The sequence below is a fragment of the Eretmochelys imbricata genome, chromosome 2, assembly GCF_965152235.1.
Source record: "Eretmochelys imbricata isolate rEreImb1 chromosome 2, rEreImb1.hap1, whole genome shotgun sequence".
Classification (NCBI taxonomy): domain Eukaryota; kingdom Metazoa; phylum Chordata; order Testudines; family Cheloniidae; genus Eretmochelys; species Eretmochelys imbricata.
The window spans coordinates 134,822,514-134,850,336 of record NC_135573.1 but is presented as its reverse complement, the minus strand read 5'-3'; the positions used below and the strand labels follow the sequence as shown (position 1 = coordinate 134,850,336).

General features: G+C 42.2%; 1 protein-coding gene across 1 annotated transcript in view; it reads left to right on the top strand.

Moving 5' to 3' along the window:
* FBXL7 (F-box and leucine rich repeat protein 7) overlaps nucleotides 1–25,035 on the top strand; it is a 325,742-nt gene extending 300,707 nt beyond the window's left edge. The window contains exons 3-4 of the mRNA XM_077809165.1: nucleotides 12,660–13,271; nucleotides 24,299–25,035. Of these exons, the coding sequence (XP_077665291.1) occupies nucleotides 12,660–13,271; nucleotides 24,299–25,035 (1,349 nt within the window). The remainder of the gene's footprint in view (nucleotides 1–12,659; nucleotides 13,272–24,298) is intronic.
* The last annotated feature ends 2,788 nt before the right edge of the window (nucleotides 25,036–27,823 follow it).

Sequence of the window (27,823 nt, the reverse complement as noted above, 5' to 3'; positions counted from 1 at the left end):
TAAAGTCTTTTTAACCATTTTATCCATCCTGCCTCCTGAAGCATTTTCTTATCACGTGCTTTTCAGATGGTGTCTAGCTGGCTTGTAGAAAACGAGATCATTTGGGAATACAAGCTTATGTTCTTTAAAGGTAGTGAGGCAATAGAGACAACTGTAGAAATAAACAGAGAGGCAATGCAATATTAAAGCCTGGTTGACTTTAACTACAACTACAAAAGTTGGCGAGGCTAACTACCCACAAATAGCCATTTTCCTTAAGGGGAAAATATTATTCAATAAGTGAAAAGCCATTTCACCAACATAAAGCTCAAATAATCTGCCTCTATGGAGGTACTTATCCCAGTCTGCCCTCCCATTAGTATTCTGCACCAGCCTATGCAAGACCAGCATGGACAGGAATAAACTATACTGGTATGAAAACCTTAATAATGGTATAACTGTGTCCATACAAATGTGTTGTACCACTTTAACTGTGTTTCTAAACCAGTATTGTTAGTAGACAAGTCCAAAGATTTCCAGGCAGCTCTTTGACACCTCATTTCCCAGCTTCCAATTCATTTTAAAGTGTTCCATTTTACCATACTGTAATGTGCAATTGAATAGGTAAAGGTTCACAAAAGACCTAAGTCTGTTCTCTCACTAAGTCCATGGAGCTGAATCATCTTAAAATTTGAAAGCCTCTGAATTACACTGGTGTGAGATCAGAATCAGGCCCAAGAAATTCAACACCATGGAGCTGCAAGGTCCTCTGTAGCATGTAAGCTTCGGTGCATTTCCTCACCAACAGTGGAAGGGTGATGCTTTGGACTGTTTGGTTACTCTTTCCTTGGTTTTTGCTGAGACTGTCAACCGGCATTCCTATTAGTGATGGTGGTTTGTGATGCAGATACCTGTTCACATAGGCTAAGGAACAGCCAGGAGGTAGCAAGTGAAAGGTGTTACTTTCAAATTAGATGTGATTTTAAATGGTGAAAGATTCCATGTTTCTCTATCAACCCCCCCTCCCCGAATTGCCCAGTTCCCTCCAGACTGCAATAATAATTTCCAAAATGGTGTCTTATACACAAAAAGATATTGTCACCATCTGGCATTTGAACTGGATGTTATCTAAACTGAATTAAAGATGAGGGAATGAGTAAATGCAACTGAAACCACTTTTAATAATAATGGACCAGATTTAGGAGCCTCTCTTCTTTCCTTAACATAATAGCTCATCTTAATTAATTAGCCTCTTACGGTTTGTATGGCAACTTCCACCTTCTCTGTATGTATAAATATATATCTTCTTACTGTATGTTCCATTCTATGCATTCGATGAAGTGGGCTATAGCCCACGAAAGCTTATGCTTTAATAAATTTGTTCGTGTCTAAGGTGCTACAAGTACTCCTGTTCTTTTTGCAGATACAGACTAACAGGGCGGCTACTCTGAAACTTAACACAGGAGTTCACTTACTGGTGCTTTTTCTGTGTTATGTTACTGTATATGCTACATGCTTCCTGGGAACTTGGCCTATGCTATAAATAGACACAGACTTGGCATTTGTGGAATCTAATTCAGCAGGGTAAAATGAGGTATACTTTACAGGCAATTATCAAAAGTGTTAGCAAAATATGACTCTTGCCGTAAATAGAATACAGCAATGAGACTGTACCAATACAGTAAAAATTGCAGACTTAACATAGACTCAGAAGTTCTGATCCTGCTGGATGCTGAGGGTGCTCAACTTCCATTAGCCAATGGCAGTGAAAGTTGCTCTGTACCTTTCAGGAAGTACTTAGCACCCTGCAGGATTGGACAACTTGTAAATCAGGAGTTTGGAAAATATGAAGTCACTGTGGGTCTCTGAAATATCTCCTAATGTAAACTATTTTTAATCTCCTCATTGGATGAACTAAAATTGTGACTGTTTTACTTTATGTTCACATGGTACTTGCTCTCCTCCTTGTTTCCAAATACATTAAAAGCTGCTAAAAATACACTATTTTCTTATGTTACTTTTCTCTGTAAACTATCACTTTAGTTGCCACAGGGATGTTATGTGATTGTGACTTGGAGGGGAGGTAGGTTGTGCAATTGTGAATGAGAGAGAGAGAGCGTAGGGGTGGTCCACATCCCTCTAGTGTCCCTCTAGAGTCCACGCGACGAAAGAGTGAGAGTTCCTGTACTAGGCCCCTGTCTCCTTCACTTTTAAGTCCCTCTTTAAAACCCATTTTCTCCATGCTCTGTACAGTGAACCTTGTTGAATTGTATAGAAAGTCCCCTTTGTTGTACTACTTGGCTGACCTTGCTCTATGACTCTGGTCACCAAAGAGTCAGGAGCGGTGGTCTGTTCTTGTATAACCAGAAAGCTCCAGCACTAGCTAGAGTCTGGTTCTAGGACCCTGTGCGGTGTGAGGGTCCCAGGCTCCAGGCTGGAAGTCTACACAGCAATGAAATGGCCCCACAGCCCGAAGAACAATGCAACAGAACGTGTCACTCAAAAGTTTCTGTGAACCAGTTCAGAATTGGTCAAACATACAACCATTGGATAAATGATCTCCCAGCCATATTTTTATCATTGTTATTTATACAAGAATTATCAAGTTCAGCACACTCCAGCCAACGTGGGGGAGGAAAATTAGGTAAAATTCACACAAGTGCAGAGGTCATCTTGTACCATTTTACTTGGGTCTTTCAGTGTGTGTGACCTTGTGTGAGCCTTGTGCTCTGGAGTGAATTCTGTATACTCTAGAAGGGAATCATTTTAGACATCTTTTAAATACGATCTGATTACAGAGGTTATAGAAGTCCATTCTGAAAGGTACTCTACTGATCTTGGAAAGCTATAACCAATGTATCACTTTCTAGCTTAAAATAAATATTTATGCAAACTAGATGGGGAAACAATGGATCAGATTTTGAGCAGGTGTACACTGGCATAGCACCATTGGGGGAGAATCTGGTTCACAGTATCAGTGTTCCTTTGGGTACACAGTTTGATTACCTTATCCCTGCCCCTTGTTTTTCCTACATCCTAAATGTTTATGTGCCAACATTTTTCAACAAAGAGTTGCATTTAAAAAAAATCATAAAAGCTTTGTGTGTACTCTCTGACAGAAAGCTAGGCTGGCAGAAAAATAGTAGTCTTTTGTTGATGACAAAGCATGGGAAAGACTTCTTGGGTCATCTTGTCTAAACAGCAGGATTTTCCTCCTAGACTGGTTCCTCATTTGTTTTATCAAGCTGCCTGCTAAACAGCTCTAGACATCCCGCCCCAATTCCCTCTTTAGGTAGATCATGCCTTTGCCAAGTTGCTCATACTGCTGATCATTTTAAAATGTAACTTTTAATTTGAAACTTGTTGCTGCTTGTTATCTCCATTTTCAAGCATTGTAAATAATCCCTCCCCTACCTTGTATCTACAAATATTTGAAGCAATAATGTGAGTTAGCACAGTTCTTTTTAATCACCTTTCCATCAGGCTGCACGTGGTACATTTTCTTAGCCTTTCAACTTGGTTCATATACCCTAATCTTTTTATCATTCCTTTATCCTCCCTCTCTGGATTGTCTCAAATTTATCTAGAGTGTGTTCTTTTCTGCAAAAAGAAAAGGAGTACTTGTGGCACCCAGGCATCCGATGAAGTGAGCTGTAGCTCACGAAAGCTTATGCTCAAATAAATTTGTTAGTCTCTAAGGTGCCACAAGTCCTCCTTTTCTATTTGCGGATACAGACTAACACGGCTGCTACTCTGAAAGCATTCTTTTCTGCAAGGTTCCCAAGAGAAGAGATTGGATGGCTTATTGGATTATTAATGGCTACAGAGCCTTTCATCTTGGGGTCACTGGTTTAAATCCAAAGCAAGTGAACACTGACTAAAAGCCAGTACCATCTGAAGACTGTTCAATGGCCTCCATGAAAAGTTTTGATGATCGTTAAATGCTCAAATACTATGGCAGTGAGAGCTCTATAAAATAGTGATTAGGCTGAAATTTCTAGTAGACTGGTTGCTACAAATAAAATAAAATGCCACAATTGCCATTCACAGCAGAGCATCCAAGGCCCAAACGGTAACCAAAAGACCAGAGACTTGAACCACCCTTTTACCCCAGGAAGTATCCCGTCCAGAACAGAGCTAAAACATTTTGCCAGGGTTGTGTGGGGAAACTTGTACTGCTGTGGATGGTGTTGGGCCCGTTCTGTTAAGTAATCATGAAGGTTGTCATCTTGGCACCTTTCACAAGCTTTAATTTTTGAGTCTCCTACATTTTCAAATGTACAGTCCTGAACAGCTGCTGAGGGTAGGCCTTCACTGCAGAGTTAACTGGAATTGTCTACACTGTGAAATAATACTTGAGTTGCTGTGTCCTCACTGGCTGCACTCACTCATGTGGGGCACTAAGATGTATAAGGGCAAATCCCATAATTCTTTGCACTGTAGTAACCTGAGATGCGTTATGAATGTATACTATGAATTGTGGGAGAACTTGTTTGGCCCCATGGTAGGAATAATGTGAAGCCATTTGAGGAGTAGCAGCACTCAAGTGCACTAGCCTGCATCCACGCTGCAGAGTTGTTTTGTTAACAGCTCGGTTGTGCTCACTTGAGTTTTAACCTATTCCCCCAGATGGGTCAGCTAACTTGATTACCAGCACCATCACACTGAAGTTAAGGAGTCCTGTCTGTGAACAGGATGCAAGTTCGGTGCAACACTCAAGTTTTAACTTGAGTTAACTTTGCAGTGAAGACTGATCTTGTAAAGCAGCACTAAGAGTCTTCATTTCCCACTGCGCTCAATGGGAACGGAATGAAAGTCATCCCTGGAGGTGCTTAGCACCTTTTACAATCAAGCTCAGAACTATAGTGCGGTAGTTCCAAGTGCTGTCATATGCATGCTGTTCGAAGAGGGTAATTACTTTGCTTTTAATTTCTGGCGGGCTAGAGATATTGGTGAGTAAAGTTATTCTGAATGGAGGATCTTTTTCTCTGTCTCAATAAGGAAAAGAAACCTCTGCGTTTTATTTTATCAGGATCCCCAAACTTGTCTTTATTTCAAAGGCTGATGCCTTATGCCAGCAGTTTACACCTACTTGTTAAGATGACTCCATGGGTTGGTAATACTAAACCTCAGGACATATGTAACATCTACATATTCCAGCAAACCTCTTGTGGTGGGGTTTGATACAGTTGTAGCTCCAGTGTGGATTAAAATTGACATGAAAAATAATAAGCTGAGATATGGATATTTAGATAACAATGTTTTTTCAATTTTTTTAAGTGATATGTACCCTGTTTGTGGAAACGTTCCTTTGTTTCTAATATTAATTTTTATTGAATGACATCGCAATAGCAAAAATCAGTTAAGACAAGAATAGAAGAAAAATCTGTACACACTTTTGATAAATTAACATCACAATGAGTTATTTTTAATTGCACTCATTTAATACTTGATGTAACATAAAGTAAATAAACTTGAAATTACATGTCATGGCTTCTAGAAGGTTGGGGAGCTGCGGAAATCCACACAGATACAGGATACTGTTAGTCTAATACGGCATGTTAGGAAACTGGCGTTCAAACTGCTTGCACCTACACCTTTTTTGGGGGGTGGGTTGACAAATGAACACGTCTATCTCCATGGTTGTCAATACAGCCCTTTTTCAAAGCATTAAGGTTCCTTCACTTTCTTTTCATTTTTAAACCCACCATTGTGCAGTTTGTATATAAAAAATGAAATTAAGAGACAAATACATCTGAATGAGCTCGGATATATTGGAGATTTCTGTCTCTTAGCAAAAAAAAAGGGTAACTTGTCGACCCAAGCAGATTTCTAGTAGTTGAGTTCATTGGTCAGGACAACGCATGCCTTCAACCTGAGGGGCTTTAACAAGAGATACTTTAGCCCTTATGTTAAAAGGGAGGATCACTGATATGCAAATCCTTGTGGGCTTCTTTGTATGTTGTAATTGCCAAATACACATAATGAAGAGGGTGAGTTGAGGACTAAGGGCCCGATTCCAGAAGGTTCAGAATATATCATGAAAGGTGCCGAGCACCCTCAATTTCCACTGAGTACCCGCAAAGTATTCTGTGGTCAGCAATCAATGACACTGCACCAGTGCTGACTGCTAAATATATATGACGACACACATGGATCAACTGAACTAGCAGAGACTTTCCTCTGCTCACGCTCAGTTGGTCCAAGCCACAGCTTGTCCTTGTCTACACTTAGCACTTGATGAGCTACATCAATTGCTGGCCACCAGTGCTGAACTGGTGTACTCCCAAAGGCAGACATGGCCAGAGGGTGCCTCACAGGAGGTTCTCAGCACTTTGAGCAGTTTTTGAGAGAGAAGCAGAACTCTAGAAAAGGAGCTCCATCTTCAGACCCTCAGCCTAGTAAACCAGACCCTGTGGCCTGGCTGAGGGTTTGAAGATGGAAGGTCTTTTCTAGAGTTTCGGTGTCCTACATCTCTGAATTATAATGCTTAAGCTGCAATTTGCTCTAGGCTCTTGTGTACCAGTCAGACTCGAGTGATACCCTGACCTGCCATACTGGAGAGTCAAATTTTATTATGGTCTCTTAATCCCTGTGTTGGAAATTTAGGAGGTAGCATGCTTCTCTCATGAAGAAGGAACTTTTAACATTAGCCATGACTCCTTCATCTCATTCAGGGTGGCTTTAAAGACTCTTAAAACAGTCCTATATAATTCTTTGGCTAGAAGGGGTAGGGGTGGTATTGCATGGTTTTGAGGCTGGAGACAAAGAGTTAAAATTTGGAAAAATTATGGTGTCTCATAGCTTGTACAAAGTCTCTAGAGACCTGCTCTGCTACCAGAAAAAATCTCTATTCTGAAAGGCTTTTGCAATTTGGCCACATTTCAGAAGGAAAGGGGAAAGAAACAACAACCAGAAAAATATGGTGTTTGCTAGCTAAAAGGAGAATACTTTGCAGCCTACTAGCAGGTGTGATGGATCACTTTCAGAACTGAAAAGGAAAATAAACTCAGGAAACTGCAATATAAATAGATCTGATCTGATATAGAGCATGTGCCCCGATTTAGCTTTCAGTTACAGCTACGCCTCACAAATTGCAGGTGTCTGTACTAGTGTCAGGCAGGAGGTGAATGCCTTTAGTTAGAAGCTTGGAAACACCTTACTTGGTCAGTAGCCTCAGATGTAGTCTCTTATAGTTGTGGTTCAGGTGCTCAGCTACCCTGGTGATGGTCATAGTACAAAAACCTGAAGAGCTACTTCGCAGAATAAGGATGTATATATTTTTTCCATTGTAGGTGGTATTTCTCCAGTATTGTTCCTCATTCCCCTTTATCGTCTGCCTTACAGGTCTGGCACATACATTTATGTGAATAGTAGGAAAGATGGTGTCTGGAGATTAAACCAATCCACTCAATTACCGCATTAAAATACAGACATTACACAGGTCAACATTTCTGTTCTGCATGTCACCGTCGCTGTGAAACCACCCAGGTCACCTGTGGGCTACAGGAAGCAGCTGGACCAAATAAGCCAAAATAGTCTTCCTCCAGTCAGACCACAAGAAGTTGGGCTGTTTGTCTCACATGGAACTCACTTTCATACCTTCCTCTACCTTTATTTAGAGATCCTTGCTCTGGGCATCTGCATTACCATACCCGAATCTGGAGGGCTCTTGTTTTCCAGAATTAGAGGTTAATCCTATGTTTACTAAACCCTAGGCCTATTTCAAGGAAGGCATTTAGACTAAGCCAAAGTCAACTAAAATAATTCTTTGCATCTAAATATCACAGTGTTTAGGGTGGAGCACAACAATTTTAACTGTGGCTTGACCCTTAGCTTTAAGCCTCCTTCAGCCTTTCCATCTTTCACTGTTTAGCTTACTCCTTTCCACTAATCTCCTCTCTCAGTATTAAAGTTTTGAGGGCCACATTATTCAACAGTCCCCATAACTTCACTGTGTGTGTTGTATTTCAAAGCAGGCAGGATTTGATCCTGGAAGAAAACACTACATTTCACAAAGTATGATTTTCAGATGAGTAAAAGTGGAAAATATGCTGGAGGATCCGTTCTTGGGGAAGCTGAATGTTTGCTGCAGAATACTGTTTGCAGCCAACTGGGATAAAATTCATCTCAGTTGCACAACCATGTGATCACATCTTTCCATCGTTCAATATTGCTAAGACACAAACATTCTCTTCCTTCTGGTCTGCATCCGGCTTAGTTTAATTTGCATGAGCCTGCAGGTTCACTTAAAGTTTTGGGTATGATCCACATGAACAAACTGGAGATACTTTGAAAATGCATCCCTCCCAAAATTTTATGTCCAGAAGTTGCTCGTCTATTACAATCTTAAAAGGTGAATCCTTATTCCAAATTCTTAGATTTGTTTTTTAATCCACTACTTCTTCTCCCAAAAGTACAAGAATCAGAAACACAATGGTAGCCACTAAGGACCTGATCCAGCTTTCTCTGCAAACCCCAAACTCCTACTGATGTTAGTGAGAACTTTATGTATGCAAGGAATGCAGCATTGGCCCTAGGTAGCTAGATGCCACACAAATCTTATCTAAGTGGCTTTGAAGCAATGACAAACTAACAAACTCACTCCTAGAGCTGCTGAAGATGTTTTTTTGTGTAGATTTTTATGTAGATTACTGTTGTGTTTTAACTAACAACAGCCATGGTATTTTTAGCTCTGTTCAAAATATGGGAATAAAAATCAAGCTTGCCAAGTGGCAAGGGACAAAGGGGGGAGGGGAATTAGTTCCAGCTTTTCACAAATGCATTCTCAGAAGGAAAAGTGTATTTGCTTAATAAAAACTATAGCAATTACTTCACTTTCGGTGCCATTTGACATTAACTATCTGATTCTGGTTGTGCAAGGAATGCACAGCTGGATCAGCTCTTAATATATTTAGAGAGACAAGGTGAGTGAGATAAGATCTTTTGTTGGACCAACTGCTGTTGGTGAAAGAAAGTGCAAACAACAATTAATATATTTAGAGCAGTTTATGAATGAAAAAATCTTGCCTTATACCAATTTATCTTAGATGAGCCCTAAGGTGTGAATTTTAACCCAAAGAGTTATAGCAGGATGACTCCTCATGTGGACACTTTTATTCCAGTATAAGAGTGATTTTTTCAATGTAGTTTATGTCACTTGGAAAGGGGTTTAAACTAAAGCAAAAAAACGCAACTCTTATTCTGGAATTCAATCAGAGGTAGCGCATATCTATTTTAATTATACTGGTATAAATGGTAAAACTTTCCCATGTAGACAAGCCCTTAAAATAGAGGTTGTATTGTTATTGTTATGGAAAAAGTAGCTATTGGCTTGCCCATTATACATATAAGCACCTAGGATGAAACTCCCCATAAAGAGAACTAAAGATGTCATGCAGTAACTGCACCTAAAGTAACACTGAGTTAGCTCAAAGTAACATTGAGCATCCTTATTTGTCTGGCAGTTGAAACTCTGAAACTTAAGTCATGTCTACACTACAACATTATGTTGGTCTAAGTTACGTCAGCATGCAGCCACCGGAGTTATTACATCGCTTGTGCGTGTGAACACTACTCTTCTTCTGTCAGAGGTGTGTGTCCTCACCAGGAGTGCTTGTATCAGAGTGCAGAGGGTAATGCACTGTGGGTATGTATCCCATTGTGCAACTCGTCATCATCCAGCACAGTGTGTTTTGGGAAGTTTTTGCAATGCCTCATGGGACCAAAATGAGTCGCACAGGGGGGATTGGGAACATGGAGGTCAACCTGCCCTAATTCAGTGTTCTCCATCCCATAACTTCATCTGCATCCCATAATATTTCACACCTCTTTTCAAAATCCCTGTAAACTCGCATGTTCCTCCTCGCTGTCCACCATCTCTCACAGAAGCCCGGAGCCTGCACAGCCCGCACTATTGCTATGAGCATTGCAAGCATGGAGCACCTGATCCTGCAGTATTTGCAGAGCCGCAAGAGGAGCAGAAGGGAACATGACAATTCCTTGGAGACTAGATTTCTGTGGGACATAGAAAGAAACAATTCAAGGCTGTTGGTGGTGTTCCTACTGGGGCAGACCAAATGGTCCATCTAGCCAGCCACTAGTCTTCTAGACAGTGGCCACTGTCAGGTGCTTCAGAAGGAGTGAACGGAACAGGGCAATTTCAAGCAATCCATCCCTTGTCATTCAGTCCCAGCTTCTGGCAGTTGAAGGGTTAGGGACACCCACGGAGTGTGATGTTGTGTCCCTGACTATCTTGGCTAAGTCGTCTTATCAGAATAGGGGCACATTGGAAATGTAGAGAGAGAAGCTAGATTTCAGTGATCACATATTTGGGGATGTCATGCGTTGGTTCGATCCCGAATGGATCCTCTGTGTCTAACTGACTAAAATTCAGGGATTAGACATCCTCACTAACGCGTGGGTGTTCAGACACTAGATTTTGATTTGGTTAATCTCTATTTACATATTTTCCCTACAACTTATAAATTAATTAGGAAGGAAATAAAAACCAAAAACTTTTGAAATAAAACAGAGCTCCCTAATGGACAAAGAAAATTCCCCCAAAGTGCACACCCGCTTCTCCCCCCACTTCATGTCAGCTTTTATAGCTCTGCTGCTGGCCCAGCCTTCCTCTGAGATTTTTTATGACCATTAAGAAACTTCATTTTTCTTATGGCAGCAAACAATCCTTGGGCTCTGAACAAGGCTATAATAAAAAGCATCTTGCTCAAAAGCATTGGTAATCAAAGGGGGAAAGTGCAGGGCTGCTTTGTAAATTTTGACTTTCTAAGGTCACCAAAATGTAAATATGTATTCCAGGGCTGTAAAGAACAGTGCATTGAAAAAAGTGCCTGTATAAAGTAGCCAGTTATCTAGTTGGAGAGAAACTGTTGAAAATTGCCATGTGTGCATTAAGTTGCCCTTTTGGAATTGTATTTACGGATGTCACACTGTCATTAAATCCTATCTCAGAGTGACTCAAACTGTAGGCCAGCACTTAGTAAATATTGGAGAGTAGATGTTTTAGAAAGTTGCTGTGGGTTTAGATAATTCTTTAAGTCCCTCCCTAGAATACTGTAAAGAATGGAAGGTATGTGATTCCAGTGAAGTGCTTCATTAGAGATTACACTCGAGTGAAAAGAAAAGGAGTACTTGTGGCACCTTAGAGACTAACAAATTTATTTGAGCATAAACTTTCGTGAGCTACAGCTCACTTCATCAAGGCTCTCGAAGTTTTTACTGGCAAAAAGCTCTGGGACTCACCTGCTTTTTCTTCCCCCTCATCGGTATGCAATGAACAGTGGGCCTGAAATACTGCTGTAAAATGTGCCACTAAGCTGCCGGAAGAATTCCAGTCTAGTAGAAAATTTGTTATGGGTTCAATAGCATAATAATAGCTCTCCTGGCTCTCATGTCTGAGCGAGAACACAATCCTGTGATCTCATTCTGAACTACTCTTGGGGATGTAGGTCCCCAAGACCGCACCAGCAGTGGGGAGCAGATCTGAAGATGAAGAATATCAAGTTTAGATGTAGGGGGTATACTCTATTCAGGAGACACATCTGGAACTTCCATTATTGCAAATGATTTAAGAGGGCATAGCAAGCAAAAAGGGCACCCATAAAATGAAAGGACAAAATTTTCAAACTCAGAGGCCTAAAGTTAGCCCCTCCCCATTCATACTTTGGCACTTAATTAAGTGACTGGATTTTCAAAGGTGTTGAGCAGTCAAAACTCCCATTGACTTCAGCAGGATGATCAGCATTTCTAACTGTTTCATGTAGATGCCTAAACATGAAATTAGGCACCAAATTTTACACGTGCAAGCTTGAAAATTCTAGCCGCAAGTTCTGGAGGGAGAAAGTTACATTTTTTAAACAAACCTTTGAAGAACTGAAGACTCTCTTCAGCATGTGTTGATAACAGGCAGGCGAGCAGAGTCTTACACATACTGAAATCCTTAGAGCTCAGAGCAGTGAAAGTTATGTAATCAATGCTCTCAAGTACCATTTACTTGCCTGCAGGGCACCTACAACCCTATCAGAGCATGCAGGTGGGCCAGTGCTGTCACCCAATGCACTTAACTTGGGACACAGTGCTCTCCTTCCATGAAACAACATAAAGGAAGAAAAGAACTTGCAGTCAAAATTCCTGGTTTCTGGTCCCCAGTACAGTGAAACTTGCCAGCTCCGATTTTCAAGTTTTGAACCAAATGGAAACGTAAAGCAATGCTCAGGAGATGTGAAACTACATGAACCAACACTGAAGGAAATGAATCCCTGTGAATTGAAACTACCAAGTGCCACACAGCTCCAGCCAGCAGTGAAAGATTGGCAAGTGTGTGTGTGTTCAATTATTTTTTACAGTTCAGAACACCAGAATGTGAGTTTTATTGTTGTGTGGGAGAGGAGGGATCATACACCATGGGCTACATTTAAATGGCATCCAGTGTTGCTGATGTATTGCATTTAGATGTCTAACTACTGACCCTGTCTGTACCTGCAAATCACAATGTGTCTCAGAAAGCCATTAATCATGCTCACAATTTCTCGTCTGCAATATTGGTAGATGGGACAAGCCTGCCTAAAAATCAGGGTCAATTTATTTTTCAAAAGAAACACTGTAATTGCAATTGAATGCTATCAATGAACACTGTTCTGTGCTTTGTTATCTTTCAGATTCCGACCTGAGCATGCGGACACTCAGCACGCCCAGCCCAGCACTAATATGTCCGCAGAATTCTCATGGCTTCCAGAATGGCCGAGGATCTTCCACTTCTTCATCCTCAGTCACCGGGGAGACAGTTGCTATGGTCCATTCACCTCCTCCAACCCGCCTTACTCATCCCCTCATTCGGCTGGCGTCCAGACAGCAGAAAGAACAGGCCAACATAGACCGTCTCCCAGACCACTCCATGATCCAAATTTTCTCTTTCCTGCCTACCAACCAGTTGTGCCGTTGTGCACGAGTGTGTCGCCGCTGGTATAACCTTGCCTGGGACCCACGGCTTTGGAGGACTATTCGCCTGACAGGCGAGACAATCAACGTAGACAGAGCTCTTAAAGTGCTGACCCGGAGGCTTTGTCAGGACACGCCAAATGTATGTCTCATGTTGGAGACGGTAATTGTTAGTGGCTGCAGGCGGCTCACAGACAGAGGACTCTACACCATTGCCCAGTGCTGTCCAGAGCTGAGGAGGCTAGAGGTGTCGGGCTGTTACAACATCTCCAATGAAGCAGTCTTTGATGTAGTGTCACTGTGTCCAAACCTGGAGCACCTGGATGTGTCAGGTAAGTGAAAGTATTTAAATAATATAGTCTGGGTTGAGAGAGACAGGACAATCCTGTGAAGAAGTGAAAAGGGGGAGATTAAGGCACGGAGGGGAAGGGCATAATCTGGCCCCTATAGCTGCACCGAGAAGACAAGCCCCTCCTCCTTCCCCTTCTGCCTTACCTATCTAGTGTTAATACTCCTCATCACACTGTGTCAATGCACAGGGTGTAGTGGCAGTCTTTGTGCTGCAGGAGTTGTTGCGGCAACCCTCCCTCTGAACCAGCCAGCACAGCTGGCCCTCTAGAGTGGGGAGTGCACACTACACCCTCTTTAAGGGTGGGTAACACAGCAACTGGGCTTTCTGGGAGCACAAAAGCTATATAGCCCTGAGTTAAGGACAGTGAAGTTTGGAAGGGCCAAGACCCTCAGCTAGGGATACGTTTTGACATCTAGGCACTGCCTAATTTTGTTTGGGACTTGACTAATGTACATTAGGGAGCTTCTTAGCTTCTATGTGGTGTTGCAATGGTTTAGAGCAGCAGATGTGCTGTCTGAAGGCAGGAGGCTCTCATTAGAGGTCAACCATAGGGAATTTTGCTCCCCTTATATAATGATTATATAGATGGATCAGAGCTTGAGTTGGAGGATGGGCCTCAGTGGAGGCACTGGGATGAAATTCGGCACTGAGTTAGACCCTCTGCATGATCCCACAACTGCACTGGGTGTAGTTCAGTGCTGAATTAAGTTAACTGGTTCTGCTTACCCATTGCACAGACATAAATGACTGCAGAGGGAGCTGAGCAAATGGTGTAAAGTGCTACCTCCTCAGAACGGCAGTTCACTCACTTTCCATAGGTATAAATGACTCCACCAGGTGTGTGGCCATGGAAAATCAGGCCTGTTAACCTCTCTGATTTTATTTCACTCTGGGGTTCTGAGTTATAACTGGTGATTTGAATGTTACTGCCCTTCTCCCAGATGAAATCTGTCTCCAGGATAGCAGGGTGTCTTGGATGGCATTTTTTTGACCTGTGGACGAGCACAGGACTTGACCCCCATTGCCCTGCGCATTGTGCAGTTATTTACATTGCTGCTAGTGGATCAGAATAGTAGTGCGTTGGGCTCAGTTTGCAAGAGGTTCAGGACAACAAAGAATCAGACCCACACAGCCTATTGGCAATGGCCTTGCTGGAAGCCACGCATCCTTTGCAGATACTGAACTGCAGTCTCATAAACTGCTGGAGCAGAGAAAACTTTTAATTATAAAGAGGAAAATATTAAAACTAACTAGGAAATAGTAACAAAGAATCTGTTCCCCACCCTATCCTCAGCCACTACTCCAGTGACACACAGGAGCAGCAACAATCCAGGGGAAAATTTTCCCAGCACAGGAGTTGTCTAGGGCTGGTGAATGCTCCTCCACGCAATCTGCAGGCTCAAGTTCTGAGCTGCAAAATCCAAATCCAGATAAAAGCTGTTCCAACGTTTGGGATGTCTGGATCCCAAAGTTTGGGTTCGGTCCATTATATAGATGAAAGCCTGCTGTGTAATTTGGATTTGGAGCTAGATTTCACTAAGGTTCATGTATATTTTTAATCCACATAACACTAGCGACTAGCCAGAGGAACTTTGCGTATGGTGGTTAGAAGTGTCTGAGGGCAGGTCTACACTTGAAACATTGCACCGGTGCAGCTGTGCTGCTGCAGCGCTTCACTGAAGATGCCACTATGCCAGTGGGAGAGCTTCTTCCGTCAGTGTAGTTAATCCACCCCCACGAGAGGTAGTAGCTGTGTCCATGGGAGCTTAAATTCATAACTTGGCTAGATGCTAAAAATCATGGATTGAATAGAGAAACTGGATTTATGGCTTGTTACAGCAATCTATAACCCACTAACAACCCCCCAGCTGCTCTCCCTCCTCCCCTCCCCCTTTCCTCTTTATGACTGGAAGGGTGTTAATGGGCCACTTCACCTTGATTGGTCCCTTGAAATATGTCTTAACTACTTATGCGAAACAATCTGTTCAAACCTTGTCTTTAGCTGTGATACTCTGAGTAACTTTCACAGACCTGAAGAGCTCTGTGCAAGCTGGAATGCTTGTCTCTCTCACCAACAGAAGTTGGTCCTATAAAAGATATTACCTCACACACTCTGTCTCCCTCCACAAAGTCCACCAGGATGAAAAATGTGGCTAAAATCCCCTACAAAAATAGAACTAGAAATATAAAATGTGTCAGTCAGGGTTGCTTTGTATTTCATTTAAACATTCATCTGCAAAGCTAAAGTCCTTAACACTCAGCACTGGACTAGTGTGTGTAACGCAGGAAATGGAAGTATCTAGAATCAAAAATGTCTTTTTCCCCCCAGTGTCCAAACTGAGTGATCCACAAAAGTAAACACAGGTCATGCCTGGGCCTGGACCCATGAAGTCCTAAGTACTTCACCTGCACCTAACTTCAGTGGAAGCTGAAAGCCGTCAACCTTTATTCAGAGCAGAATTAAGACCATTGATTTCAGTGGGATTTTAACTCACATAAACTAATTAAAGCCAATGAAGTCACATCAGTCTGAGTTCAGAATCAGACCTGATGGATCTTTTACTAGAGGAATGACTTGAGGATTTGGCCTGAATGCCATAGGTACTGAAAAATAAACTGGATTTTAAAATTCTTTCCGAACAATACAGTGCAACTGTATTTTTATAGCATCTTCTTACATACTGTGTACCATACCTTGCATATTTAAATAGAATTACAGTTAAAAATGAAAGCAGAAGGAAAGGAAAACTAGAGTCTATGTAAATATGAGAGGACAATTTCATACTAAATTTAAAAACAGGTGGACTGTTCCAAGTGCCCAGAGTTAGAGATGAAGATTTTCTTGTATCCAAAGAAGTGAAATTGCCAAAGGAGCAGGAAGAGGCTGATACTAAATCAGCGCAAGATATGGGGAAAAGATTGACTGATGGCAGAATTTGGTCTCTTCTCTCTCTTTAGTTACATCAGTATAAAACTGGAGTAGCATCACCGATGTACATGAATTTACACTAGTGCAACTAAGAGTAGAATTTAGACCAAGTTCTAGGAGTTCAGCTGAAATAAGTACATGAAGAATTGTAATAATGTAATAGCAACACAGGTCAGAGTTTTTTTAATTCTCTGATGCCTAGACATAGTTACAGGCAAGTACACAGATAAATATGTGTAATAACTTTTTTTTAAAAATTGATTTTATCTTGGCATTCTCTCTGAAGATTATATCAGGTGGCCATTCTATTATTAAATATTTTAATCATAAAACTCACACACTATCATGGGAACATCCATAAAATGAAAATGTCAGAAAATCTTATGTTTGAGGTTTACATTAACTTTGCAAATATCCTACAAACCTCACCACTCAGGCATTTTTAAAAATGCCTCCATATGGTTTTGATGGTGACTAGATCAAATTACAAACAGGTGACAGTTTATCAACTTGCTTGAAAGCTCCTAGTAAGATTACATCAATAATCAGTTATACTTGATTTCCATCCAGTACAAATGTTATCTGTACTGGTGAAGAAGCAATTGCCTGTGTGAGCCTGCGCTCAACCGGACATTGCTCCAGGAAGAAAAGTTTGTGGAACTCACTATAAAATAACAAGAGTTGGCAACACTGAAGCCAGACGAGCTCTCTCAGGCCCACATGCTCCCATTTTTCTCCCTTTCAGCACACCCTTCATTGGCTCTTATGGGACATCTGCTATTGTGCATGTGTGTGCAAGCACAGTAAACGAGCAACTATGGGAATTTTGAACTTGATGCTTAGACCACTAAGCCATCAACTCTGGCTACCAAAGTCCTGTATGCAACTGAAGTCACTGGAGCCGCACAAAAGGCTCTTTTATACCACTGATTCAAATCTCTTCATTGTGAACTCAGCCCTTCATATTCTTTAGGTAGATAAACCAAATGCCATGCAGTTTAGCCAGGGGGAATCTTATGGGTTGACCTTAAAAGAGGAGGCCCTGTCTACTCTGTATGGACATTAGAGATCAAGTTAAATCTCTACAACTTATGGGAAGTGACATAGGGAGCCTTAGTTTCTAGAGGTGTGTACCATAAGTGTCTGCACTTCAGTGATCAAATGTGTGTGTAATTGAAATGCCTTGGGAGAAAAAGCATGATACAAATATAAATGTAGTTAACCACTAGTTTCTCTGTATTTATTTTTGTAAGGATTGTTACTGCAGGGCATGCTCCCACTCTAACATAAAAATAGCACTCAGCACCTGACAATTAAAATATTACATCAATTGGATTAACAATAGACCATCCAAACACTGGGTATAACCAAATAAGACTGGAGCCCAAATATAGCTATTCATAGTAATTGCTGGGTTAAAAAGAAATGTAGGTGATCAGAAATAAAAAATCCCCTTTTCATCCAGACCACCTTAGCAGCTTTGGACAAATTTTCTACATTTCTGTCACAGTGGCCTTCTGCCTTATTTACTTGCATTAATAATCAGGAATTTATCCCTAGGAAATTTCAGAGTTACTCTTTGTTGCAGGTAAGAGCTGAGAATGCTCAGTTCGGACAGCTGTTCCTGAGTGCTGATTTGAAATTAGACCAAGAGATATATAATAATATAAATAACATAAATATCCTGTATTTTCAATATTTACAAGTCAAACATTTTATTGTGAAATCTGGATATGAGGCAGCTTTATATAGATCTTAACCACATTTAAGGAGTTAACTCAGGAGCAAGCTGGAACAAAATGTTTAATTTTTAAGATGCATACTATTTTGATTGAAAAATCCATTGATAGGAATAAACCCAGATGAAAAGATGGGAGACAGATTTGGACAAAAATTAATTGATCTGGATTAATGGGGCCCTATATCAGAAAGGGGATATACTTTCTTCAAGTTCTGTAGCTCCTAAAGACAATTTTTATAAATTATTGTATAGATGGCATTTGACTCCAGTTAAGAGCAATCATATTTGTGCTTCTAAGAGGCGCTCTGTGAGGGGATGTGGGGAAAGGGAAACATACTTGCACGTGTGGTGGTTGTGACCCTATGACCACTTGCGAGGAAATGAAAGAGATTCTTATGACAAAATGCCAGCTTCCTAGAGATCCCTGGCCCTGCTTACTTAATGCTCCAGTAAAGGAGCTAGTAAAATTAATTTCTTTTTTATTGTTAGCAGCTAGACATTGTATTACACATTATTGGAAAAATGTGACCCTCCCCTGCCTCCTCCGATGGAATGGTGGGAGAGTAAAATATGGATTGTTCTTGTAATGGAAAAGCTTTCATACCAAGTATGTGCACAAGAGGAGAAGCACCAAAAAGAGGATAGGTATTTAGAAATTTGGTCCCCCCCTGTTTAGTGTAGTCAGGAGAGGGGGGCTCCTCAGCCAGCAAGCCAGAATCTTGAGCCAGGTTCTTTGAGTATTAACCTGATCCTGAATAAGTAATGTACGAGGTAGTAGGTTAATGTTTTATTGCACCTTTGCTTTAATAATTTTTTTAAATGCCATTCATCAGACTCCATGGTGAAGCCTTCATAACACATTAGCCTGATCCTATCACCACTGAATCAAGAGGAAAATTCCAGTTAAATTCAGTGGTGCAAGATTAGTCCAAAGACCAAAGGAAAAGCATGCAATGAATTGGATGTGCAGTCCTGTGCTCAGACCATACGTCTCCTGGCCCAGTGAACTGAAAGCAGAGATTAGAATGCTAGAGTTCCTGGCTCCAGTAGTGACTCCCACTGTAATCTTGGAGAATCCCAGATGTAAATCCCAGTTGACTGGAAAGTCCCTTAAAAGGACACAAAGGAGCCTTAAGGAGCTAGGTGCCCAACCTCTTTAGAGACAGGAGCAGAACACGGAGCTGCTTTGAACTCATTTTTGAAAACTGACAAACGCTGCGGTTTCCAAAGGAGCCCGAGTTCCCCTACCAATTTTTGTGGCCTTCCAGTCACAGCTTCCTATTTTTAAGATGTTCTTCTTTGCCGTGTTGCTGCATGAAACATCCAAACAAACAGGAGAAATTGTGCATTTGGCAACACTGTGTACAGTCAGTTCCATGGTTTTCCCAGTATAGTGTCAGTAAACAAGGCTGTTTGTGGTAACTGAAAGAGGTTTAAATAAAGCGAAGTGAGAGGGAGCTGTTTGACTAATTGTCAGCATAATAGCTAAGATGTAATTGTGTTGTTTAACACGAAACCTTTAGCCTCTTTGGTTTAAATTACCCAGGTGTGAAATGGAGGGTTATAATATTAAACTGACTAGTTTATAACTAGTTTATATTAAACTGACTAGTTATAACATTCATATGTTTGAATGTCAAACGTTTCAGAATAGCCCTAACCTCTATAGAGGGCTAAACCAATGCTCTTGAACTTTGGGGGTGCTTAAAATCCAAAGCTGGGTTTTGCATCTTCAGCTGGCCTTTGTTTTTGGAGCTGAGGAGCCCACTTCTAAATTAATTTTGAAAGCATTTGTTATATAGGGTACTTGTGAAAGTGCTTCGAAAACAGGATCCCATTATTTCTCCTTCCTCTCGATGGCTGAGTATTATTTTTACCTCCTCTTTGCTGTCAGCCTATGGTGTGTGAAGGGCTGCTTGGCAGTATGCCAGGCTATGTAATGATCTCGCTGAGTAACTTCACTGTTCAAATGCTTTGCACACTATGCTGTACTTGCTGGCACATGCAAAGGGAGGTGAAATGCATCTACCTAAACAAACCAAATGCAACACGATAGGGCCAGCAATTATCTCAGGTGTTTTTAACTATGTGATCTAGTGAATGCATAGCAAGGCCCAGGGAGAGAATGTCAGATCTGCTTTAATGTGTGTCTCCAGGGCTGCCAGGGCCTTGCAGGTTGGATCCAAATCTAGATCATACAGAGGTTCAGGTTCATGTACTATGCAAGCACTCTTAAAAATCTCTTATCACCCATAGGAACCAGCCTAGTTCTTCCAGTTGCTGTTTCCCATTTCTCTTTACATCCATTTCAAGTGGGACTAGGTCTGCCCCCTATCATCTGGGGGACAGGTAGCCCGCTACCCGAATATCTGGCCATCAGGAAACTGCTTCTCCCTTTTCAGAGTAACAGCCGTGTTAGTCTGTATTCACAAAAAGAAAAGGAGTACTTGTGGCACCTTAGAGACTAACCAATTTATTTGATCATGAGCTTTCGTGAGCTACAGCTCAAGTGAGCTGTAGCTCACGAAAGCTCATGATCAAATAAATTGGTTAGTCTCTAAGGTGCCACAAGTACTCCTTTTCTTTTTGCTTCTCCCTTGTGAGTTTCTGGGGGGTCACCAGGAAGAGGCACCCTGATCCAAAAAGGTCATGTGGGAGCTGAGGGGAAGAGAAGGGGATTAGCCATGTTTAGGGTTTGTAGGTGACACCCCAGAGATTGGAGGGGGAGATTGGGCTGTACAAACAATAGCTGTGTGGACAGCTCCTATTCAAGCCACAGTTCCTACCTTCTTCTTCTCATCAATAATCCACATACCACCTTTCTCCCTTTTCTCATGTTTTTATCTTTGCAAGCAGAGTAAGAGCGGATCTCTGCTCCAAGAAGCTTGCAGCCTAAATAGGAGAAGTGCTCTGCAAATGTGCAGCTCTGCATGAGCAGTGTTTAAGAGCCGGGGTCAAATTCTGATCAGCCTCTGTGCAAATGCACAAGCGGGAGAGGGCACAAAGAGGTTCCCGTCCCTCTTTAGCCTGCACACAGGGATTGGTGGGATCCTAATGGGGAGCTTCGATGCTTTTCTCTCCTAGAGTCCCTGTGGGACCTAAGCACCTGTAAGGGGACAAGAGTGAGGGAGGCACTAGTAGAGCATCGAGATGCGAGAATGCGCCTTCTTCAAGGCTGATGCAGGACACACACACTAGAGTGTGCTGCCTGGGAGCCCCCCGGAGGAATTCTGGTTGTAATGCTCTCCTGGCAGCTCCGACTGCTGCAGTCTCTCTCTGAACCTAATGTGTCTAGCTGGACTCTGATTGACTCTTGGCCAAAATCTAGCCCAAAATATTGAGATTCCTCTGTGATTAAATGCTAGGGGTAGTTGAAAAAAAGGCTTGGGCTTACACATGCCATGTGGTATAGTAACAAACATGAAAGCTTAGGTGGGTGTGCTGTGTGACATAATGGAGACCGTGGCAGTTTTGGTCACAGTAAATGATCTATCAATAAAACTATGAAAGCCTGGATCTCTTTGACCCAAAAGAAAACCTTATTAATTCAAAGAATTTCACTTCCATATGTTTCGTTCAGCTGTCTCTTTGTTCTTAAGGGCTATTCTTTGGCACTGATAAGATATCAATATTTTAATGTCAAAAACAGGCATCCCTATTAACTATCAGAGTTTTCCACAACATAAATTCTGTAACTCTCAACATCCACTCCTTTAGCAGGCCTCAGATAACTCCAGGAGCTGTTTGAGCTTGACTGCAAACTATTATCCAACATATGCTGGCCAAGGTTCTTTCATTCCACTTGGAAGTTTCTCCTGCATTTTAAATTAGTTACATTTCCTCTATGGAAAAATCTTGCTGTATGAGGGTTTGTTTTTATATCTTTATTATTTGGGACAGAAAAATTGTTACAGACCCAGAAAAATGTCACTTCACTTAAAAAAAAAAAAAGTCCTATAATCAATGTGCACTCTTTTCTTCTGGTGAAATCATTCTGAACACCCTTCCCAACAAATATCATATGCTGTAGCCAAAGTAACTAGACAACAAGGAGATGCTGAGCCTGTCAAAACAGTGATCACATGGCCATGTACAGTAAATCCAGCCCTGCGGGGAGACTCAACTTTTCATTTTCATCTCAGAAATGCATTAGTCATTCATATTTCCCTCTTTCTCGAATATTCAACAAGCAGAATTTTCTTCTCCTTCTCTCTGTCTGCAGACCTTCATTCTCACTATCTTAATTTTAAAAATAAATCGTAATCTGTTTGTAAAGAGTCCACATTTATACCACTGTCCTGCGGTCAGATCCGTGCAGACAGACCCTCGTGCTCACGCCAAACTGCACTGACATAAGGGGGGTTGTGCCAGGTTGCCAGCATCCACTTGGGCAGACCCAACTGGAGGAGTAGGCCCCTGTGCCATCTTCTGTTGTCTAGTCTAAGGAATGTTTACATGGCTGAACTCCAATTGCATTGCCTCCCTTTGGAACTCTCCTTGCAGCCGTCGTGTGTGTGTGTGCGCACATTTGTTTATTCTGAGTCTTCCAGATTCGATTGATTGTTCTCATTATAAACCACACCATCATCTGCAGAGACCTGAACCAGAATATCCAAAAGGGAAAAAGGGGTATTGATTTTCTGAGGACACTGTTGACTAATCAAAATGGTTCTCCCTGTCTCAAGATCCTAGGGCTTCCCCAGGTGCTGTGCAGTACTTGCCACTTGCACGTAGTGTGCGATTTCAGTTAAACTTTGCATCTGTTTGACCAAAGCAAAAGTCTAAATCAAAGCTCCTACTGTAAACCTAGTATGATGAGTGCATAAGTCAAACAGGCAATTTTTGAGGTTCCTACAGCTCTAATGCCACCTCTAATTTCCCTGTTTTACTTGTTTCATCCTGGCATCTACACTGATTTTCTTGCTTTACTTTTTGTCACAGCCCAAAGGGCCTGTGCTACATTGTCCTATCTTCCTTGGCTAAAGACTGTAGAATGGAACAGGCCAGATGTGTCGCTACAGAGTTAATGGGCTTCAGGGTGACACTTGGTGCTTTCTTCCTCTACCCCATCCCTCTCTCAGGGAAGGACCCTGCTGCCTCTGCTGCACTCCTTAGTTCCCCATGACCCCGAGAAGGAGGAAATGGGAGAAATGCACCTGTTCATGTCAGGGCTGAAGCTGGTCCCTGGATTGAATTCCTGGTAATTCTGTGTTTGGTCCTGTGGCTGGCTGGCCTGGTGGTTAGTGCTCTGCATTATTATTATTATTATGGAAAATAAGAAAGAAAAGGTCCTCTGCTTAATATAACATACTTTGAAAGGGAATCACAATGGAGAGGAGAGAGATTAGCATTCGAGTGCTGCATGTGATTTTCCAGATTTTCTGCACATTCAAGGGTCAGGCTGGTTGTGTTGCTTGAATATAAGATGCCATGACATACACTATAATTGTCATCCAGTTGCTAGATGGGTGTCACTTGGTTACTAGCCCGATTGGCATCAATAGGGCAGACCATACATTTCTGTTCCCCAAACATTAGCCCATCTGGGCCTGCGGGTTTCCCTTTTGTTTCTTGCAGTGCTTGACAGTAAAATGGCCTCTGATGCTGGAACACCAACTGGGGGCATGTCTACACTGCCCCACAGTTTGGACTCTGGGGGTGTGAATAGCCGTCTGCACCAAAGTGCTGTGCTGTCACTCCCCCATGTTGCACTGTGGCGCAAACGAAGAGGTTCCTAGCTTGTGTTAACATCTCCCTGTCAGAAAAGGGCTACATTAATGTAACCTAGAGACCTTTTAATTTGCACCTGGAGCATCCACAGGGGAGCGATACAGTGCAGCACTTCAGTACACGCTGGTATTCACGTTTGTAGTTTGAACCGCGGGGCAGCATAGACATGCCCAAAGTAAATCAGTGGTGACATCGCCACAGCCCAGAGAACAGTGTGCGCTGATGTACTTGTGGTCCCCAGGTTGTCCAAAACCATTACTGGATTTGTGCTGGGGTAACAGAGTTCAGAATCTGTCCCTTCATAAAGAAATTGAGGGCCATGATCTGACCTAATTTGGGACATGGAAACACCACGCTTCTGTGGTTCTGATGTTGTTTAGATTACTGGAGTAACTTTACTGACTTCAGTGGAGTTATTTAAGATGAATGGCTGCTGTGGCAGAACCTGGACTAGTGTCTGTTTCATCAGAGTACTTTCTGGGGTCTGGCAGCACTGAGATGCCTGCATAACTACCCGTGTGTTGAGGTCTGCAGTTACACGCCAACCTCCCCCATCCTGCCAGAGGAGTTGCTTTGCAACTTATTAACATTGTGTTTTTCCATGTAGGCTGTTCGAAAGTGACATGCATTAGTTTGACCCGCGAAGCCTCCATCAAGCTGTCCCCGTTACATGGCAAACAGATCTCTATCCGCTACCTGGACATGACAGACTGTTTTGTGCTTGAGGACGAAGGCCTGCACACCATCGCCGCACACTGCACTCAGCTGACTCATCTGTACCTGCGCCGCTGCGTCCGCATCACCGATGAAGGCCTCCGTTACCTAATGATTTACTGCACATCCATCAAGGAGCTGAGCGTGAGCGACTGCCGTTTCGTCAGCGACTTCGGCATGCGGGAGATCGCCAAGTTGGAGACGCGTCTGCGGTACCTCAGCATCGCACACTGCGGTCGCATCACAGACGTGGGCATCCGTTACATTGCCAAGTACTGCAGCAAACTGCGCTACCTCAATGCGCGGGGCTGCGAGGGCATCACGGACCACGGCGTGGAGTACCTCGCCAAAAATTGCACAAAACTCAAATCGCTGGATATTGGCAAGTGCCCACTGGTCTCAGACACCGGCCTGGAGTTTCTGGCCCTTAACTGCTTCAACTTGAAGCGCCTGAGCCTGAAGTCATGTGAGAGCATCACAGGCCAGGGCCTACAGATTGTAGCTGCAAACTGCTTTGACCTGCAGATGCTGAACGTGCAGGACTGTGAGGTTTCCGTGGACGCTCTCCGTTTTGTTAAACGCCATTGCAAGCGCTGTATTATTGAGCACACCAACCCCGCTTTTTTCTGAAAGGACACTCTGCACCTCTTGATTAAAAACATTGATGTATAAACACACGCTCCCACAAACAGTACCTAGCTCTTCTCTCTATGGTCGTGGGAGTCAGCTTTCTTGTATGGTGCTGGTGAGGTTTGTTTTTTAAAAAGAATATTTTTTTGTTTTAAACTATCACTTTGTTATTTGATTGTGTCTCTGCGGAGATGCTTCCTTAACCTAAAAGCAGTGAGTACTCCACAGCACCATGGCAGTGCTATGCCCCTGGTAATCCTGACCCTTTGCTAGCCTGAACTAGCTCTCCAAGGGGAATAGCACATAATCACTCCCTTTGCGGTGCAACTTGAGCAGCATTCAGTCTGAGCTCCAGCTGTGTTCATGACGCTGCAGGGGCACTATTTTTCTCGAAACCCACCCCCCAAATTCCTCCAGCATGGCTGATGCAACACCACCTTGTCTAAGTAGCATCTTCTTGGAAGTCCCTTAACCATGTTCCAGCAATCCCCAGGGCAGTATTGGGTGGCATTTTCAAATGAGTTCGATGTTGGCCTAGCTCTGATCCCATTGACTTAAAGTCGATAAAGTCAATGGGAGCAGAATTAGCGAGCACCGAGGGCATTTGAAAATCCTACCCATCCTGGGATACCTCTTCAACAGCTTATATGTGGATCACTAATGTGTTAACCTACTACTCCCGCTAATCCAGCACGGGCCTTTTCTGTTGGCTTGGAAGCATCCTTTGCTAGTACTGGGGAGGTTTGGGTCCACTTAGCAGTGTCACTAGCACTTGAGTGGAAGGAACATTTTTAAGAAATGTAGGAAGCAGCAGATACTCCTTTCCAGGCAACTAAGAGGAAAATTCAACGTTTTACTTAGCTGCAAATTGGTCTGAGAAATCCCATTTTGTTACTACTGTGAATTAAAATACTGCAGCAGCACTCCAGGGATTAGGGAAGTGTCTCAGAGTGGGTCATACAAGGGCAAACCTATGAAAGTCCCCAGTAGTTGGGCTGTCTCACAGTAACTCTCGTTGTTGCCGCAGAGCCTGTTTTAATTCCTTTATCGGTAAAAGGAGCCTTTGCAACTGAGACTCCTTTTAAGTAAAAGGAATGTTTAGGTATTTATACACAGTAGCACGTACATTTTCTAGGGCCTTCTTATTTAAAGGATGGATAGTAGATTTCAAGGCTTGGAATTCATTACCCTGATATCAGATCACGTCTTTGGGAAAGAGGGATTTGGAATGCTATCCATATTAGAACTGGATTCTGTGCAGCCATGACAGCACATTCCTTTCAACTGAAGAAATGGCCATTGTTGAGCAAAAAATTGAATATCAGTACTGCCCCATATGGTTGAAGATTGTTACTCTAACAGGTGTTACTGTTATAGCTGCTCTCTCTTGCCAGTGCAATCAATGTTGAGGCTTCTCCCTGCTCATTGTCCCCTTCTTTCCCTGAGCATGTGATCATTTCATGGTAACTTCCATCACAGTCTTCTGGCAACTACTTTCCCACTTTTTTCTGGGAAGTACCTTCCAGTCCTTAGATCTGAAAGCCAGACTCATTAGAAGTGATGGTATTTTCAGGCAGGCCCCCTACACATGATTGACAACTGGTTCATATGTTAGGTTCAAGCACTGTAAATGTCTCTGCTAGAGAGATGTGGGAAGGAAAACGCTCTGTCTGGTTTTCAAAGAACAGTAGCTGCATCGTCTCCAGACAACATTAACAATGTCACTGAGATGAAGTGAAAATCCATGTGTTTAAGAACATACATAATCACTGAGAAAATAATCTGTAGCCACACTCACACAATGTATAAAAGGCAAAGCTGGCAGGATGTGTCCTACTTCTGAGAAAAGATCTTTAGCCTGTACATATTGCTTCTCCGTTTGTCAGTTTGTGTATTTTTTCATTTGCGGGATATTGTGGTCTCATGGGCAAACTCATTAAGCAGCCTTCAATTCCCTCTGAATTAAATAACACTGTCCAAAAGAGACAAGGGGTAAGAGCCAAAATAATTGTGGGGAAAAGCTCTTACAGCTCCTCATTACCACTGTGTCACTAATCGGTGTATGTTAGGGAGTGGTGCCATTTTATGACAACTAACATCAGTTTAGCTTCCTTTTTTCACAAAGCTGATTTCTCAGGAGGTTGCAGAGTGGATTTTATCCCAGCTAGCTATTCTCTTCACTGTCCCCAAGGAGAGTTAAGCTGTTGAATCCATTCTCAAGGTTGGTGTGAATTTGGCTGAGCCATTGGCACTCGAGGTCTCACTAGTGACATTTAAGTGTTTATAACAAGTTGCTACCTTTCTGCCTTGGCTAAATGGAATGAACACTGCTACATGGTTGTTAAAGATTCTGATGTCTTCAATTGGCCTGGACTGTGTGAATCTCACTATAAAGCCTTAATTTACTACCAAGAAATAAAGCAATATATTGGTAACTGACAAATACGGATGGTCATTTGAGCTAATCAGTTAACTTCTGGCTGAGCATGGGGAGAGAGACTTAAGATATTCCCAAAGTTTAGTTTTCTTCGGTTCATTAGTATGTGAGTGGACGTTTCACTAATAGCTCACTGTCAATTATAATTCAGGATTTCCTCCAGAAAATATTACAAGAGACCGTAGTAATGGCCTTGCATATCTGTTTATAATTTGTCGTCTCTCACTCGATCTGACTTGATCTCAAAATGTAGCCGGTGATTGGTAAAGTATGTGAAACAAATGCCAATATATCATCACATTAACAAGAAATTCTTGAAGGTACCTTCATTAGTTTAAAACCCAGCTTAAT